Genomic DNA, 14,556 nt, shown 5'->3' with positions numbered 1-14,556 from the left:
TTTTTGGTAGCAATCGTCGTTTTGGTCATCTCCTGTTTGTAAATAAATAAAGTAAATGTCAATAATAACCTTCTCTCTCCCAAATTCCATGGTATTGTATCATGTTCCCAGCTATTTACTTGAAACTTGTGTTAATCTGCTGTCTTGGATCTTGCCAAACTCTCCAAAGGCATCGATGGAGTTTCGAAAAGCTTAATTAATGAGTTGTTTATCTTCGATTAATTATCATTAGACTATAGTAAAAGGAGGAACATTCTTGAGGCATAAGCCTTGTATAATAGGTACAATATTATGTTATATTCCTTAAATATATGATGCACGGTATTATTATTATAAACTAGCTAGTCCTCTATTAAGTCACAAGTATTGACTACATTTGTATGATGTCTATCTCAAATATATCTCCATCCGAAATTGGTGCATGGTTTTCAATTTTATATTGCCAAGTAGAAGCACAAAATGAAAGTTTGTTTGGGTGTGATGTGCGTATATGGCCATGTGGATTGTCAACCTAGTCACTAAATTCTACACCTAACCATGTTCTTATATATAAATGCTAGTGAGAAATTTGAGAATAATGGAATCATGGAGAGACAAAGACAGGTGTTTAAAGTGCATTTGAAAAGCGTCCAAAATGTGATCCATGACTTTCTTTGCTACTTACGCAAATTTAAGGCACAGCTGGAAAAAGAAGAAGTCAAAAGTAAGTGATGAGAGCTCGGTTGAGTGAGTTTGACGAACAAGTTCTCGTGTAGGTGTATAGCCCACAACCCAACAAAATTTGGGAAATAGCTTCCAATGCCACCCATTTCATAATTTTAACTAAAAATATCACCTCTTCCCAATTTTTTCACAACTATCACCTATAAATATAAAATTGTTGTCCACTGCTGATTTTTCACAAGTTCAGAAATTTTGGTCTCTTTTAGCTCACTCAGCTCTCTCTCTCTCTGGCACAGCTCTCTTTCTCTTTGGTATATGTCTATCGCAGCTCTCTGTGTCTCTGTCTTTGCTCTCTCTTGTCTGCACCACTAAGATCTTCGTCCCCGCCTACCACACATCCACCGGAAAGGCCCTGGCTTTCACATCGGCTTCCGCTTCTTCTCACTTGGACTCACCGACCCAAAGACGCCTAACTCGCCCAATAGCTCGCCGGCGTTGCAGAGGTCGCTCATCGTAGCTGCCAGCAGGATGAAGAAGGCATTGGGTCTCAAATCGCGGGTTCGGGCTCCAAGAAGAGTCTTGGGTCCGATGGGTGCAGGTCGGGACTGGAAAGCCCAAGCGGGTTCACGGTGGATGAGTGATGAGGATCCAAATGGGGATTTCTGACGCTATGGACTCTAGAGTCAGGAGAGCTCTGCTTGGGATTTCTGCTGCTCAGGTGAGCTCAATTTCTGTGCCTTCTTATTTGTGATCTTGGTTGATTTGGTTTGATGGGTTTGATTTTGTTTGGTGGGTAATGCTTGATTTTTATCATAGTGATAATTGTGATGATGGGATGGATATGGAGCTTAATTTTGCTACTGGTTTGGCCAATTTTGGATTTTGGTTTTTCTTACTTTAAAACAAAAATTGTTTCTTCACTAAGTGTAGTTCAATCTGATAAAACTGACAATGCAAAATATTTCACGAATGTTTAATTTCATAATGGGTAATTTCAAACTTTTGTGAATGGTCGTCTGCATTGGAATTGTAATTAATCAAGCTTTGTGTTTGATGTACTCATTACAGGTAGGAAGCTTTTTTGTTTATTTTAAATTTCGGGTATCCATCCCATTTATGAACTTCTGCCAGAAGTAATTAGGTTAATGAATCTAAACTTCATGCCTTTGAATATTCATCCCGTAAAATCTATGTACTTTTGTTGCAGAAGGCTTGATAGTAAATAGAAAATCTATATGCCAAGGGTTTTCTGGCTAGCTAAAAATGTGTGAGAAATGATGAATGATGAATCTATTTGATTCCACCTTATTTGTTATTTAACATCATATTGATTCTAGTTTGTAACTTTTGTTTTTTTGCTTTTGTTTTCAGTTTTATGATGGTGAAACATTTTACATTTTAGGATTACTTGAAAAATCCAGAATGCATTCTGTCACAGCAAGCTTTAAACTATACGTCGTAGAGAAATGTTCTCTGCTGCGGACAATCTGGCAGCAGTAAAATGCTTATGTTGCAAGACTCTGAATTTAGGCCATTTATTATGTTGGTTCTTGTCTTAGTGTGTTATCTAAATTCACAATCTAGCAACATAAGCATCATTAGAGTAGTTTAGAATATTACTTTTGTTAGAGAAAAAAAACATGGCCTTTCATTGGCCAACTGGTCCCATAATGAGAGTTTGTGTCATAGAAGAACTGGTTTAAATACCAAATAATACATGTTTTGTTTTTTTGTTCTGTTTTTGGTATTGGTTTTGTTTCATTTTCTTTTATTTGAAAAAATGAAAATTAAGCAACCTTTAAACCAGTATTCTGTTTTGGTCAACCAAGGAATTAGAATTGTTAACTTCTCTTCTTTCTTGTATCCTGAAGTTTCAAAAGAAATATTATGTTACTACATTGGTATTATTAAGCACCAACATCTCATGTAGCTAAACTCTATGTGCTTGCTTTGTTTAGGAGCGTTATTATCTTGCTTTGAGGCTTTAATTCCTGTCACTTACAGGATTTATATGTACCTACTTTGCAGGAAAATCACTTGTTGGAATGGCAGAGGTTGAAGCAGCCATACAAGAAATGTTCCAGGCACCTCATATTCAAGTGAGTTAGATTATATCTTACAGTCATGATGAAAAATGATTTCTGTTGGTGAAACTTCTTTTATTTAATAGTAAATTTGGCTTACACCCTTTAAATTTAATTTGCCATACCTAAAACCCTTCACTTTTTGTTCCTATAAATAATACCCAATTTGTATAAGTAAAAACCCATGACTAGGATCCAACTCAGCAAGTTACCTAATTAAGCATAAAATCTGATTTATTGTACTTTTCAGATTCCAAAAATACCCCTAACTAAGCCATTATTGCATTTTGTATATTAATGTAGGAATCAATATGGAAACAGTTTTTAATTGGATTGTATATAATGACAGATGTTGAATTTGGAAATATCTCCAAATGGTTGTAATAGATGTAGGAATTAATTTTGGAACATTTTAAAAAAAATTTAACAATAAATTCAAATTTGGGTAATTGGTTTGTTTAATAAAATGTTTATGTTATTTTCTTTTTATGAATTATACATGACTAATAATCCACTTTATAATTGTTTATGAATAAAACTGTACATACTAATTATGTTGAAAAAATAATGTACCTATTTGTTTTATGAAAAATATAATTTACCTAGTATGAAAAGTGTACATAATTATCTATTCCAATATACCTACATTAATTTTAATGTACTTACAATTAGGATTTAGGTATTATACATCATCCAATGTACCTACCATTTGAATAATATACCTACTACGAATAAAGTACCTATTATTTATCTAAATAATGTACCTATTTTTTACTATAAATAATATAGCCTTTTTTCTCTGAATAAAGTACCTATTATTTGTTTTATCAAACGTAATTTTTTTAAATGAGCCTATTTTCTCTCTCCAAATAACTTACCAATTTTTTTCCTCTAATAATGTACCTATCTTTCCTCTTCAAATAATGTACCTATATTTTATATAAATTATTGTGTACCTATTTTTAATTATGACAAATATTCGCAATTACAAAGTAACTGACTTTTTTTTGGGTAAATAATATACCTATATTTTATATGTATATATTTATATTATATTTTTCATAGGTACATTATTGGATATGTAATTTACAGATTTTTTTTTGTTTGCAATTTTAGGGGGCGAGATGTGAGAGGGAATGACAACTAAAAGAAATGGGGTGATTGATATGCTATTAATAGGGAGTATATTAATTACAATTATGGCAGTTAATGAAATGCTTGAAATAAATTATAAATAAAATATGAAGTTTAGTGGCAACGATGTAAAAACATAGAAATACTACGACCTCTTATATCCTACTGGTCATTTAAATTTGAATTTGGGTTTTCAACGTAGTTATATAGATAGATGGGTTTGTGTCTAAGGGATATCAGTTGTATGGGCTTATATTGGAGTCTCTCTTTATTTAAATGGTATGTTACATCTTAGAAGAGGTAATCAATACCCTTGAGTGAGGCATATGACGCAGTGATTACTACGTTAATATGCATTCCTAATATGAAATACATGACATCCAGATAGCTACATAGTTTTTTGGTCGAGTAACAAAGATGAAAATGGTGTCAGTTGGAGTTTGCTAAATCTTATAAGTGCCATTCTTTAAAGGAGTAGCATGGTGAAAAATGGCTTCAGGACCCAAATTATCTGATGCTGGTTTAAAGTAGTGAATTTCTGCACTAGTAGCATTCAACTCCATACAACTTTAGCTGCATAAATTGTTATTGGGTTGAAAGGAAGTTTTGTTTATCTATGTTGTATCTGGAAGAACCAAAAAAAAAAAATTAATAAAAATTCTCTCTACCTTCTTCAGAGATATATTAATGCTAATTCTTTTCTTTGTTTTTTCCTGGCAGGTGATGAAAACTTCTTTTAGGCTGAGTAAAATGTTTTTGACTGCCATGGTGTATGAACTCTACAAAACAGGAATGGGGGAAACTACTTTTGAAAAGGTGAACTTCTCAAGCTTTTTCCTGAACAATGTGTGCATTTACTTTTTGTATCGTATTCTGAGTAACTTCGGTTTAAATAATAGTATTTCAAGATAATTTCGGTTTAAATACTTGATTTCAAGATAACCGGTTTAAATAATAGTATTTCACACTGGAGGTGATGATTATTTTTGGGCCGCAGCTTGCATTGAAATATGACTAAAAGAATACTTATTGTTCTTGATGCTATATCTTGCATCTCAACTACAAACCAGATTATTTTTATTTTGGTTCACCAGTTTTTTGAAGCCTTCACTATATCTAGCTCTGGAATTATAGTGTTTTCATTGAAGTTATGTTTTTCCTTGCAGTTGGCAATGACAGTCTCATGCCTCTGTACAAGCAACGGAGAAGCATTTCTGGACATGACATGCTATTAAAAATTGGGTAAGACGTGTGTTGATACTAATAACTTGCTATATGTATGTGTAGAAACATAGTCTATTGATCTCCTCTGGTCCTTGTTGTCTTGTCAAATGGGAGTGTTATGAACCTGAAGAGTGTCACTAGTTTTGGATTTTGACTAAGAAAATATTGAGTGTTATATAAAATGACTGCTTTGGATTTTACGTGGTTAGTTTTAGGTACTAGAGGAGTGGGATAGGCTGTTTGGATTTTACGTTCTGGTCTTGCTCTGAGAGGAGAAAAGGGGAAGGGGAGAAGGAGAGTGAGATTGGAAGTCTTATGTGACTAGTAAATTGGAAGTCTCGGACTCTTGTTAAGTTTGTGCATTTTCAGAATGAAGAATAATCTGTTTTTAGGCTCAAAACAAATAACGTGGATTGAATTATAGGACACCTATGCTACTGTAGATCATAATAGAAGCTTTCTGCTCATGTTCCGGAAACAGAAGTGCAGTATCCAAGATTGTGCTTGATTCGTGAAATTGTTATTAATATTGATTTATGACATTGGTGATTGAGTTGGAGATTTCCAAATTGGACAATTCTTATTGCTTTGCTGATATGGTTCCAATATGCTTTGTTTTGGCAAAAAGGGTCCTACTTATTGTACATTATTTGTTCTTTTAGACTTGATACGTAAAAGTTTAGTTTTATCATATGCTCATGGCTTGCTTGTTCTAACTGTGGGCACACATAAGGCGGAAAACTTTACACGTAAGGCTTCACTGATGTCTTGAATGATGTCATTCAATAGTGACCTGTTTTATATAATTTGTTTCTCTGCTTTATAACTACATTTGATATTTGGGGTTATATTGCATGCAGGCAAGCAACCCTAACAAGGTACGAAGTGAATACAAATCATTCTCAGGGTAAAGTGTTGCCTAGTGTAAGAGTTTCATATCCAGGTCTTCTACTTAAACCTGACGAACCAAATTTGGTATGAACTACATCTTTGAATCCCTGATTGCATCTTTGAGGCCAAAGCAGAAAAAATGCTAAACTACATACAGTTTAAAAAAATAATAATAATAAAAGTTGAGGCTTTATGAATTAGTTTACTATTCTTTTTATTTATTTATTTAATTTTGTACTTTTATACTTTTTGTGAAGTCTTTTTCTCTTATTTTTTTTCAACGTTCCCCTAACTTGGCACAGATGCATGTATGCCCGTGTGTACTCAGAACACAAACTCCTTTATAACTCAAAAGAACGGTCGCAAATGTTAGTTTTTAACTTGGAAAAATAAAATAAAATTGAAAGTTACTTTTGGGAAATGTTGAACTTTTATAATGAATATGGCTTCAGTGCAGAAGGCTTGATAGTAAATAGAAAATCTATATGCTGGGGGTTTTCTGGCTAGCTGAAAATGTGTGAGAAATGATGAATCTATCTGATTGCAGCCTATTTAATATTTAATACCTTCATTAAAAAAAGGTTGTTGACAATGCTTTGACTATCTTGCAGATTATAATGGCAAAACCAGCAGGTGACCCTAGTAAGAGAGATCAGCCTGCAGGGATGGATGAGGACTAATTTTGTGTGTATGACAATTGACTATCTTTGCTTGTATTGTTATATGTTAGGGACCTTTTGTTCCATTTTAGTAACAATTTTGTTTAGGAGAAAAACAAACATATTGCAGTTCATACTTTGTAAATGCCACTCTTCTGTTACGATGGACACGTGGTATGCCCTTGTTGGGTAGGTTTGGATTGAAACCATGGTCGAGTGCTTGAGCCATGTTTAGTGAGAAGCTTGAACGGATTTTCTTTTCTGTTGTATTTGGCCCTTGTCTTTTCAAGCATCCCAAAAATCATCCCGGTTTTGTAATATGTGGTTTGTGGCCAATTAATTTACTGTGGATCTTGCATTTTTGTACCCAATATTTGACAGCTGCCTTCTTTTAAACGAAGATTCATTGAGGGAGAGAATTACTTTCCTTTTGAATATGAATCGATGTGCAACTCCAACTATCATTTCAAAAGTCAACATCAATTCATGCTAATATAAGGATGGATAACAATTGTCATGCCCATGAGATTTGAATTCAGGATTACTTTCAACGAAGTGGAGACTGTTATTAGACCAAATGGCCATTGACATACAATATAATAGCAATATTAGGCCAACATATGTACACTATAGAGGCAATATTAGAGCAATATAACCACAATACGATAGCAATAGTATTACAATTATCACCTATAAAAATATAATTATTGTCCACTTATTGCTGATTTTTCATATGTTCAGAAATTTTGTTCTCTTAGCTCACTCAGCTCAATCTCTCTGACACATCTCTCTTTCTCTTTGGTATCTGTCTATCGCAGCTCTCTCTCTCTCTCTCTCTCTCTCTCTCTCTCTCTAGTGCAACTCTCTGTCTCTCTCTTTGCTCTCTTTTTGTAGTGCAGCTCTTTCTCTCTGTCTCTCTCTCTAGCTTCGTTCTGTCTCTTTCTCCCCCTATTCGCTCTCTTGCTCTCTGTCTCTTTATTCATACTTCCTTTTTTTGTAAATTATTTTTTAGTTGTTATTATTTTTTAAAATAATTTCTCACAATGTCTTACAGTGCAATTATGATGCACCTGACTACCTGTTTTTGAAAGGCATGTTGTTTCTTTCTCCTCCTTTTTTTTTTTTTTTTATAATGAAGTATGGCCTAAACCGTAAACCCATTGATGAGCCGTAGTCAATATACATACAATATAATAGCAATATTAGGCCAATATACATACATTAGAGAGGCAATATTATGGCAATACAACAACAATAGCATCACAATATACATGCAATATGGTGGAAATATGCATACAATATGTATACAATACATAGGCAATATTAGTACAATATACAAGCAATAGGACAGCAATATTAAGTCAATCTACATACAATATACACACATCCATTACAAACTACAATTTAGACATGGAAAATAAATCGCCACCGAACCTTAACAATACTATCCTGCGAAGTAAAAATTATTTCTTTCATAAAACTTGAAAATTCAATTGTTATTACATAGTCAACCAATCTTTGCTTTATTACATACATACTTCCTACCTATAATTATAAATAATGGAGAGCTCACAAATTCTACTAATTTAATCTTAATTTCATCAATTTGTTCTTCGTTGTATGAGTTAGCTCTCCCTTCTTGCACATTTTCTAAGCTATTCTATTCTCCTCCCGTGTAACAATATCAGCAACAACAGGTTATCTACAGATCTGAAATTATAACTGCAGATGATTCTCAATTAACAAAGAGGAAAACCATTTTCTTTTATAACTTTGGTTATGAAATATATAACAAAATGCAAAGACCTTTGCTTCTAAAAAAGAGCAAAAGTTTGTCAACCAATTCATAGTAAAAACGAAGAAACTAGTGAACCTGACAGAGAAATGCTAACCTGCAAAACCAACTCCAATACTTTAACCACAGCATTAATACTTGAGATTTTCTTCTCATGGATTATGATTAGAGGATTTTCCAATTCCTATCAGCACATACACAAGTTTGAAGATAATCAGCATCAAGCAAAAAGGGACTTGAGGTGCTGCCCTCTAACAGTTTCAAGACATAGTTATCGCTGAGTCAAACTAAAACTTACACATTTCTGATTGTTCTGGTTGGTGATGAAATAAGGGGATATGTAACCCCTGTCTAGCTTCATTCCCTCAACAACTTCCAACTCATTGTCCAATGTTTCCCCATCCTGCAGAAATTAACATAGTGTGAAGCTTACATGTTTTGGGTATCATTTGGGAATAAAAAACTAAAATAAAATTATTTGCCCTCCAGTACATTTCTGTAATAATTTCATAAGACCCATACATACCTCACTTTAAAACAAGAATAAAAAGAAGTTGATATCGTCCAGATTTCAGCCCTTGCAATACGGTAACTACACTAATATGCCTATGACAAAGCTGTTGACTAGAAACAAACATAGGCAAACATATACAATCGTTATATTCATGAAACACAAACTGATATAGAAATAATGACTGAAACAACCCATGTGCAGATGCAAAGTGCAAATGAAATTGTGATTAAAGAATTGTACAATAATTGAAAATTTCATGAAACTCAAAACTCAAATCAGAGCTATACATCAAATCAAAGATAATTAAGACTTCAGTTAAGCATAAAAATAAACTGATGAACAAAGAGCAAACAATACTTGTTCTTCCATCATGGAACCAGATATGGACCCTATTGCCCAGCATAAGGTGTTTAAGTTGTTCCAATGCTCAAGGTGTGACAAATATTATCTCCCTCATGATCTACAAGATCAAAATGACAGCAATAACAAAAAATAAGTATGAAAACATTCAAGAAAGAAAATAACAAATAATCCAATACGTTTTCTACTATTAAGAAAGAAGCATATCGTAGAAACTGAGTTTCTGGTAAGATTAAAATAAATTTAAGAAGCTTCTGTAGATAGTATTTTCAAAAGGCTTCTGAACTTAATTTCTAACAAGAAAGTTGCCCAATACCATATCTAAACTCATACACAGAAAATCCATTTTTAAAACAAAACTAAAGAAGCATTACATGGCTAATGTGATTGTCCACGTGAATGAGCACGAGTGACATGGACACAATGCTTAGAAACCTACTGTCTCAAAATTTGTTGGGAAAAGATTTGAATGTTATTGATAGGAAAATGGTAAAGGTTCAACTGAAAATCTCCCCAAAATTTCAAAACAAATTTAAAACACCTAACTAATTCAGACTTGTTGAGTCTCTTTCAATATGGAAGGTTTGCAAGTTCTGAGATAATAAATTGGTCTTTTCCTAGACAACCTTCTCGTTGATGGAAACCTAGAAAAGACTTACCTATCTACTACCAATTTCAAACCATACATCTTTATTCAACTACAAAGAGATTAAAAAATAAATTACAGTCGGATAGACTAAAGAAAAACAGGGGGATTCAAGTAAAACTAAAGGAAGCATTCATACAAAGTAGAAAACAGAAAACTCAAAACAACAAAAATTTCAAAGATAAAAGTATCTAAATTACCGGCAGCCCCATCATATTTGCAGCTGCTGCAGGGTTATCCAAATTATGATGCAACTCAAACAGTTCCAAAACCAAGGAATTCTAATATTCTAAGCAATCTTGCTCGAAGAAACAACCAATTCCAAGTCAAATTATCACTTCATTGTTCAAATGGGAAGAGAGAGAGAAAGAGCTAAATAGGGCCTTCGGGTGGGTGCTAGAGAGCACATCATAATTAATTATACCTTAAAAACTTCAGTGTCATCCATATATGAAATGTTTATTAGATATTCAAGACCCATCAGCAATGCGGCTATATTCTGTTGTGTGGTTTCAAGCACACGAATATGTGACTGCAAAAAGAAAAGGAGACAGCTAATAACATCCTCATTGGAGGCTTAAAGATTAATCATAATTGCAAACTCTTTTATGGATAAGTAAACCATAATTATAGACAACACAATAGATAAAGCTTAAAGATTCTGTTACAACATAAACCAAACAACAAAACTATCATATCCAAATACGGCTGGCGAAGGCAAGGCAATATATCGACATATTTATCTGAAAGCTAACAAACTTGCCTTGTAAAATGAAGTGAGAAACAATGCCAAGTTCTGAATGAAGGCCTGAAGAAACAGCATCATATGAACCAGTTAAATACACACAATAGGAGAGCCTAAAATCATTAAATTGTGGCATAATCACTCAAATTAATATGTTGATATTAAACATTCGTGAAACATTTTGCATTATGAAATTACCCATTATGAAATTACAAAAGTTTGAAATTACCCATTATGAAATTAAACATTCGTGAAACATTTTGCAATGTCAGTTTTATCATATTGAACTACACTTAGTGAAGAAACAATTTTTGTTTTAAAGTAAGAAAAACCAAAATCCAAAATTGGCCAAACCAGTAGCAAAATTAAGCTCCATATCCATCCCATCATCACAATTATCACAATGATAAAAATCAAGCATTACCCACCAAATAAAATCAAACCCATCAAACCAGATCAACCAAGATCACAAATAAGAAAGCACAGAAATTGAGCTCACCTGAGCAGCAAAAATCCTAAGCAGAGCTCTCCTGACTCTAGAGTCCATAGCGTAAGAAATCCCCATTTAGATCCTCATTAGCTCACCCACTATCATAACCCGCTTGGACTTTCCGGGTCCCTACCCGGACTGTAATAACCCAAACCCAAAATTAATATGTAATTATTAATTTATTTGAGAAAAAGACAAAAATACCCCTAGAATATTTTATTAGTTTAAAAGTTGACTTTTTGACCGGGAAGGAATTTGGGGATTTTAGTTGTACCGTTGCGTAGAGCGCGACGAAACGAGTTCGTAGACATGTAGTGGACTCAAATCGGAATTGTAACGAAGGAGTTACGATCAAAAGAAGTTCAGTGGCATAACCGTAAATATTTCGAAGTTCAGATTTTATAAACCCAGATTTTCTGGTTTTCGGAGAGGACGAGCCGACTTTGGGAGCTGTTTTCTCTCAGCTCCGACCTCCGATTCAGGCAAGACCAGTGCCAGACGAACCACCAAACATCCCTCTTCCAACTCAGCCCTTCGCCGCCTCTATCTGCCTCCATAGTCGCCGGAAACAGCCGCGAAACAGGCGGTGTTCGACAGTTTTTTTGTAAACTTTCGCCGGCTCGTTCTCCGTCATCCAGCCACCATTTCCGGTGATCCAGGTATGGAAACTCATCTATTTTTCGAGCCCTAGCTGCTGGGTGGGTAGGATTTCAGAAATTTCTAGCGTAGATAACTCGATCTTGGATCCAAAGTTTAGCCGAATTTCGGGTTGAGATTCCGGCCACTTCCGGCCAGTTTTTGGGGTAGGTCCAAGAACAAAAGTGGCTCCAAATAGGGTGTTTTACCTAGGATAGGAGTCTTGAGCCGATATGTTGAGATTTTGTCCCGAAGCGTTATCGCTTTAGGCACCACGCGCCGGCGTGGGCGCACGTGAGCAGTAGGGTGGAGACCACAGTCAGTCCTAGAATGATCTCCTAGTCCTCACGAGCGTGAGATTTTGCGGATCTTAATTCGGATATCGTTTGAACCCCGAACGGATCTCGCCTACTGTGCGATTTCCGGGTTCAATACGTTTGAACCGTTGGATCGTAGTTAATTCCAAGTATGTTAATCTAGACTTTCCCAGGATCGTATGGTATTTGACAGATCGTAAAACGGAGTCCCGGATACTCCAGAAATGTCAGCCCTAGAGTGAGGTTACAAAAACAAACCGATGTCCGGAGCAGGAAAGAACTACGTGTGGCTTGATCCTCGAGAAGGGTACGTAGGCAGCCTACGCTATCAGTGCAGCCACGAATCGAGTCCTCGGTTGTGTTATTGTTTTGACATTTTAGTCATTTCGACCCACACGTTTACTGGTGTCGATTTTAAATGTGTTTCGACCCGGATTCCAAAGTGGAAATTGGGTCAGTCGCTTCAATTGGTATCGAGCATTAGGTTAACTTCAGACACGCATTACTTATGCATCCGTATTTTTTGCTGGACAATTATTATTGTTTTTTTCAATTGTTATTTCAATTTTATTTTATTTTTTTATCGAAGGATTTGAAAAATTTGTTGAGGTTGAAAAACTTGTTATACATGTTATTATATGCTTATATGTCGAGAATTGAGGTTTAGCAAGATCAGTATTTAAGTATCGGTTTATTCATCACCTTTATATTTGTTCATGTGATTAATTGTGTTGTAAGGGTATAAATTTTTTATTGGAATGATATGCTCAGCAGAGAGTAAGGTGGTTAACCAACTAGCTAAGTAATTGATGCATAGATTCAGGGGTTGAAAAGGAAGAAATTTAATTTTTGGTTTTCATCAGATTTTGGTGTGTGTATATATATATATATGGATATATTTTATGTTCAGTGGAAAACCAGTTTATTGAAAGTTTATGTAAATAACAGATTATGGTTTTCAAACCCACCATAGGATACCCCCAGTTGCCTTGAGATGCAGTTATTTTGCTCCACGAGTTCGGGGCCGCCGTGTGGTGCCTGATCGATTATTTTGCCCCACGAGTTCGGGCGCACCGTGTGGTGCTAGTTTGGCTCGGATTGAGAGGTGTCTCCGAGACTCCTGGATCAGGACTACGGTCCACGAATCCACGATTTGGGCTCAGGTTGACTTTGTGTCACCGAGACCGCCAGGAATTGATTATCGTGAATGTGGATCAGATATAGGGGTATGCCTAGGTGGAGAGAATTTCAGTTTTGAGATGCTTTTAAACTAAATTAAGGATTTTATACAGTTACCACTATTTGCTTCAGTATCACAATTGTTTTACAAGCACTATATATATATATACACATATATGTTTATTTATAAATCTTAAGTGAGGTCGATATAAAGATATCCAGAGCTTGCCTATTTTCTCTTAATCCAGTTTGTTTTAATTTATCTATGACTTTAATTGTTATTATTGGATATGGTATTAAATATGTTGCCCCACGAATCTTACATTATCCGGATCGTGGGAGCTGAGTGCGGATCGAGTTGACTAGATGTCTCCGAGTCCAGAATTACGAACATGATGAGTTATACATTCAGTATTTTTCGGTAGAATTATTATTTGATAAGTCATGCATGAATAAGAATGCACAAGTTAGCATGTTGAATTGCCAGAGTATCTTTGTTGATCAAGAAGTTGAGATGAATTTTATTAGCAGATTGATTTATTTGAATTGTTGTGGCCTGAGGCCAAAATATTATGATGCTTGATTATTTGGATATGATTTAATGCATGCTGGCAGATGAGTTATATAAATATATATCCTTGTTTTACAGGCCGAATATTTTTGGGAATGCTCAGGAGGCTCTAATTTTGAGAAGTCGACTTGCATTTGGTTAATTTACAATTAAGAAGGGCAAATTAGTCTTTTGTGCCAAACATTAGCTGTGTCAGATACTCGGAGGGAAAAAGGGGTTTTAGTGATTATCATTAAGGGCAGCAGAGTTTTAAGTCTATCAGAAATTCAGTAAATTAGCAGATCTTTTCAGAGTTTTATATTTCCTTAAGCCAGGTATTCAGATATAAATGTGTGGCCCTCAGATTTTATTGATTACCCTATAGATCTGATTATTGAGATGCAAGTAGTGAGTACAGTACTAGAGGGACAGACTTGAGAACCCCGGGTAACAGATGTAGGCTTAGTACCCATCACTCGAAAAGGTGAGGGTAGACAGATATAAATAGGTTGCTCTCGGATTTTATTATTTGAATTATAGATGCAGATACTCAGACTTATAGTTGCAAACGAGTAGCAGTTGTGGGTCCAGTACCCTCACTCCCTTCCGTTAGAGGGAAAGTAAATTTCGAGGACAAAATTTTTGTAAGGGGGGTAGATTGTAATAACC

General features: G+C 34.9%; 1 protein-coding gene and 1 long non-coding RNA gene across 5 annotated transcripts; one reads left to right on the top strand and one right to left on the bottom strand.

Moving 5' to 3' along the window:
- The first annotated feature begins 1,301 nt into the window (after positions 1-1,301).
- On the top strand, positions 1,302-6,896 carry LOC148915274 (uncharacterized). The gene is made up of 6 exons (XR_016122118.1): positions 1,302-1,381; positions 2,692-2,762; positions 4,602-4,697; positions 5,048-5,123; positions 5,966-6,048; positions 6,608-6,896. It is a non-coding gene; the product is annotated as an uncharacterized LOC148915274 (long non-coding RNA).
- Positions 6,897-8,246: 1,350 nt separating this feature from the next.
- On the bottom strand, positions 8,247-11,270 carry LOC148915273 (chaperonin CPN60-1, mitochondrial-like). Of its 4 annotated transcripts, XM_089041546.1 has the most exons (5): positions 11,215-11,270; positions 10,395-10,778; positions 8,749-8,853; positions 8,548-8,634; positions 8,247-8,365 (listed from the first exon to the last, which is right to left on the bottom strand). In XM_089041546.1, exons 2-5 carry the CDS (start codon positions 10,449-10,451, stop codon positions 8,354-8,356), a joined length of 261 nt encoding a protein of 86 aa, XP_088897672.1. In that variant the 5' UTR covers positions 10,452-10,778; positions 11,215-11,270; the 3' UTR covers positions 8,247-8,353. The 4 variants fall into 4 exon arrangements, 2 of the variants coding, with proteins under 2 accessions (XP_088897672.1, XP_088897673.1); XR_016122043.1 differs by lacking the exons at positions 10,395-10,778; positions 11,215-11,270 and adding an exon at positions 9,322-9,733; XM_089041547.1 differs by lacking the exon at positions 11,215-11,270 and having other exon boundaries at positions 10,395-10,821.
- Positions 11,271-14,556: the final 3,286 nt, after the last annotated feature.

Source organism: Prunus mume, linkage group LG7 (genome assembly GCF_029339155.1).
Source record: "Prunus mume cultivar Tortuosa linkage group LG7, ASM2933915v1, whole genome shotgun sequence".
NCBI classification, from domain to species: Eukaryota; Viridiplantae; Streptophyta; class Magnoliopsida; order Rosales; family Rosaceae; genus Prunus; species Prunus mume.
The sequence above is the reverse complement of the archived record's forward strand: the minus strand, read 5'-3'. Positions and strand labels throughout refer to the sequence as shown.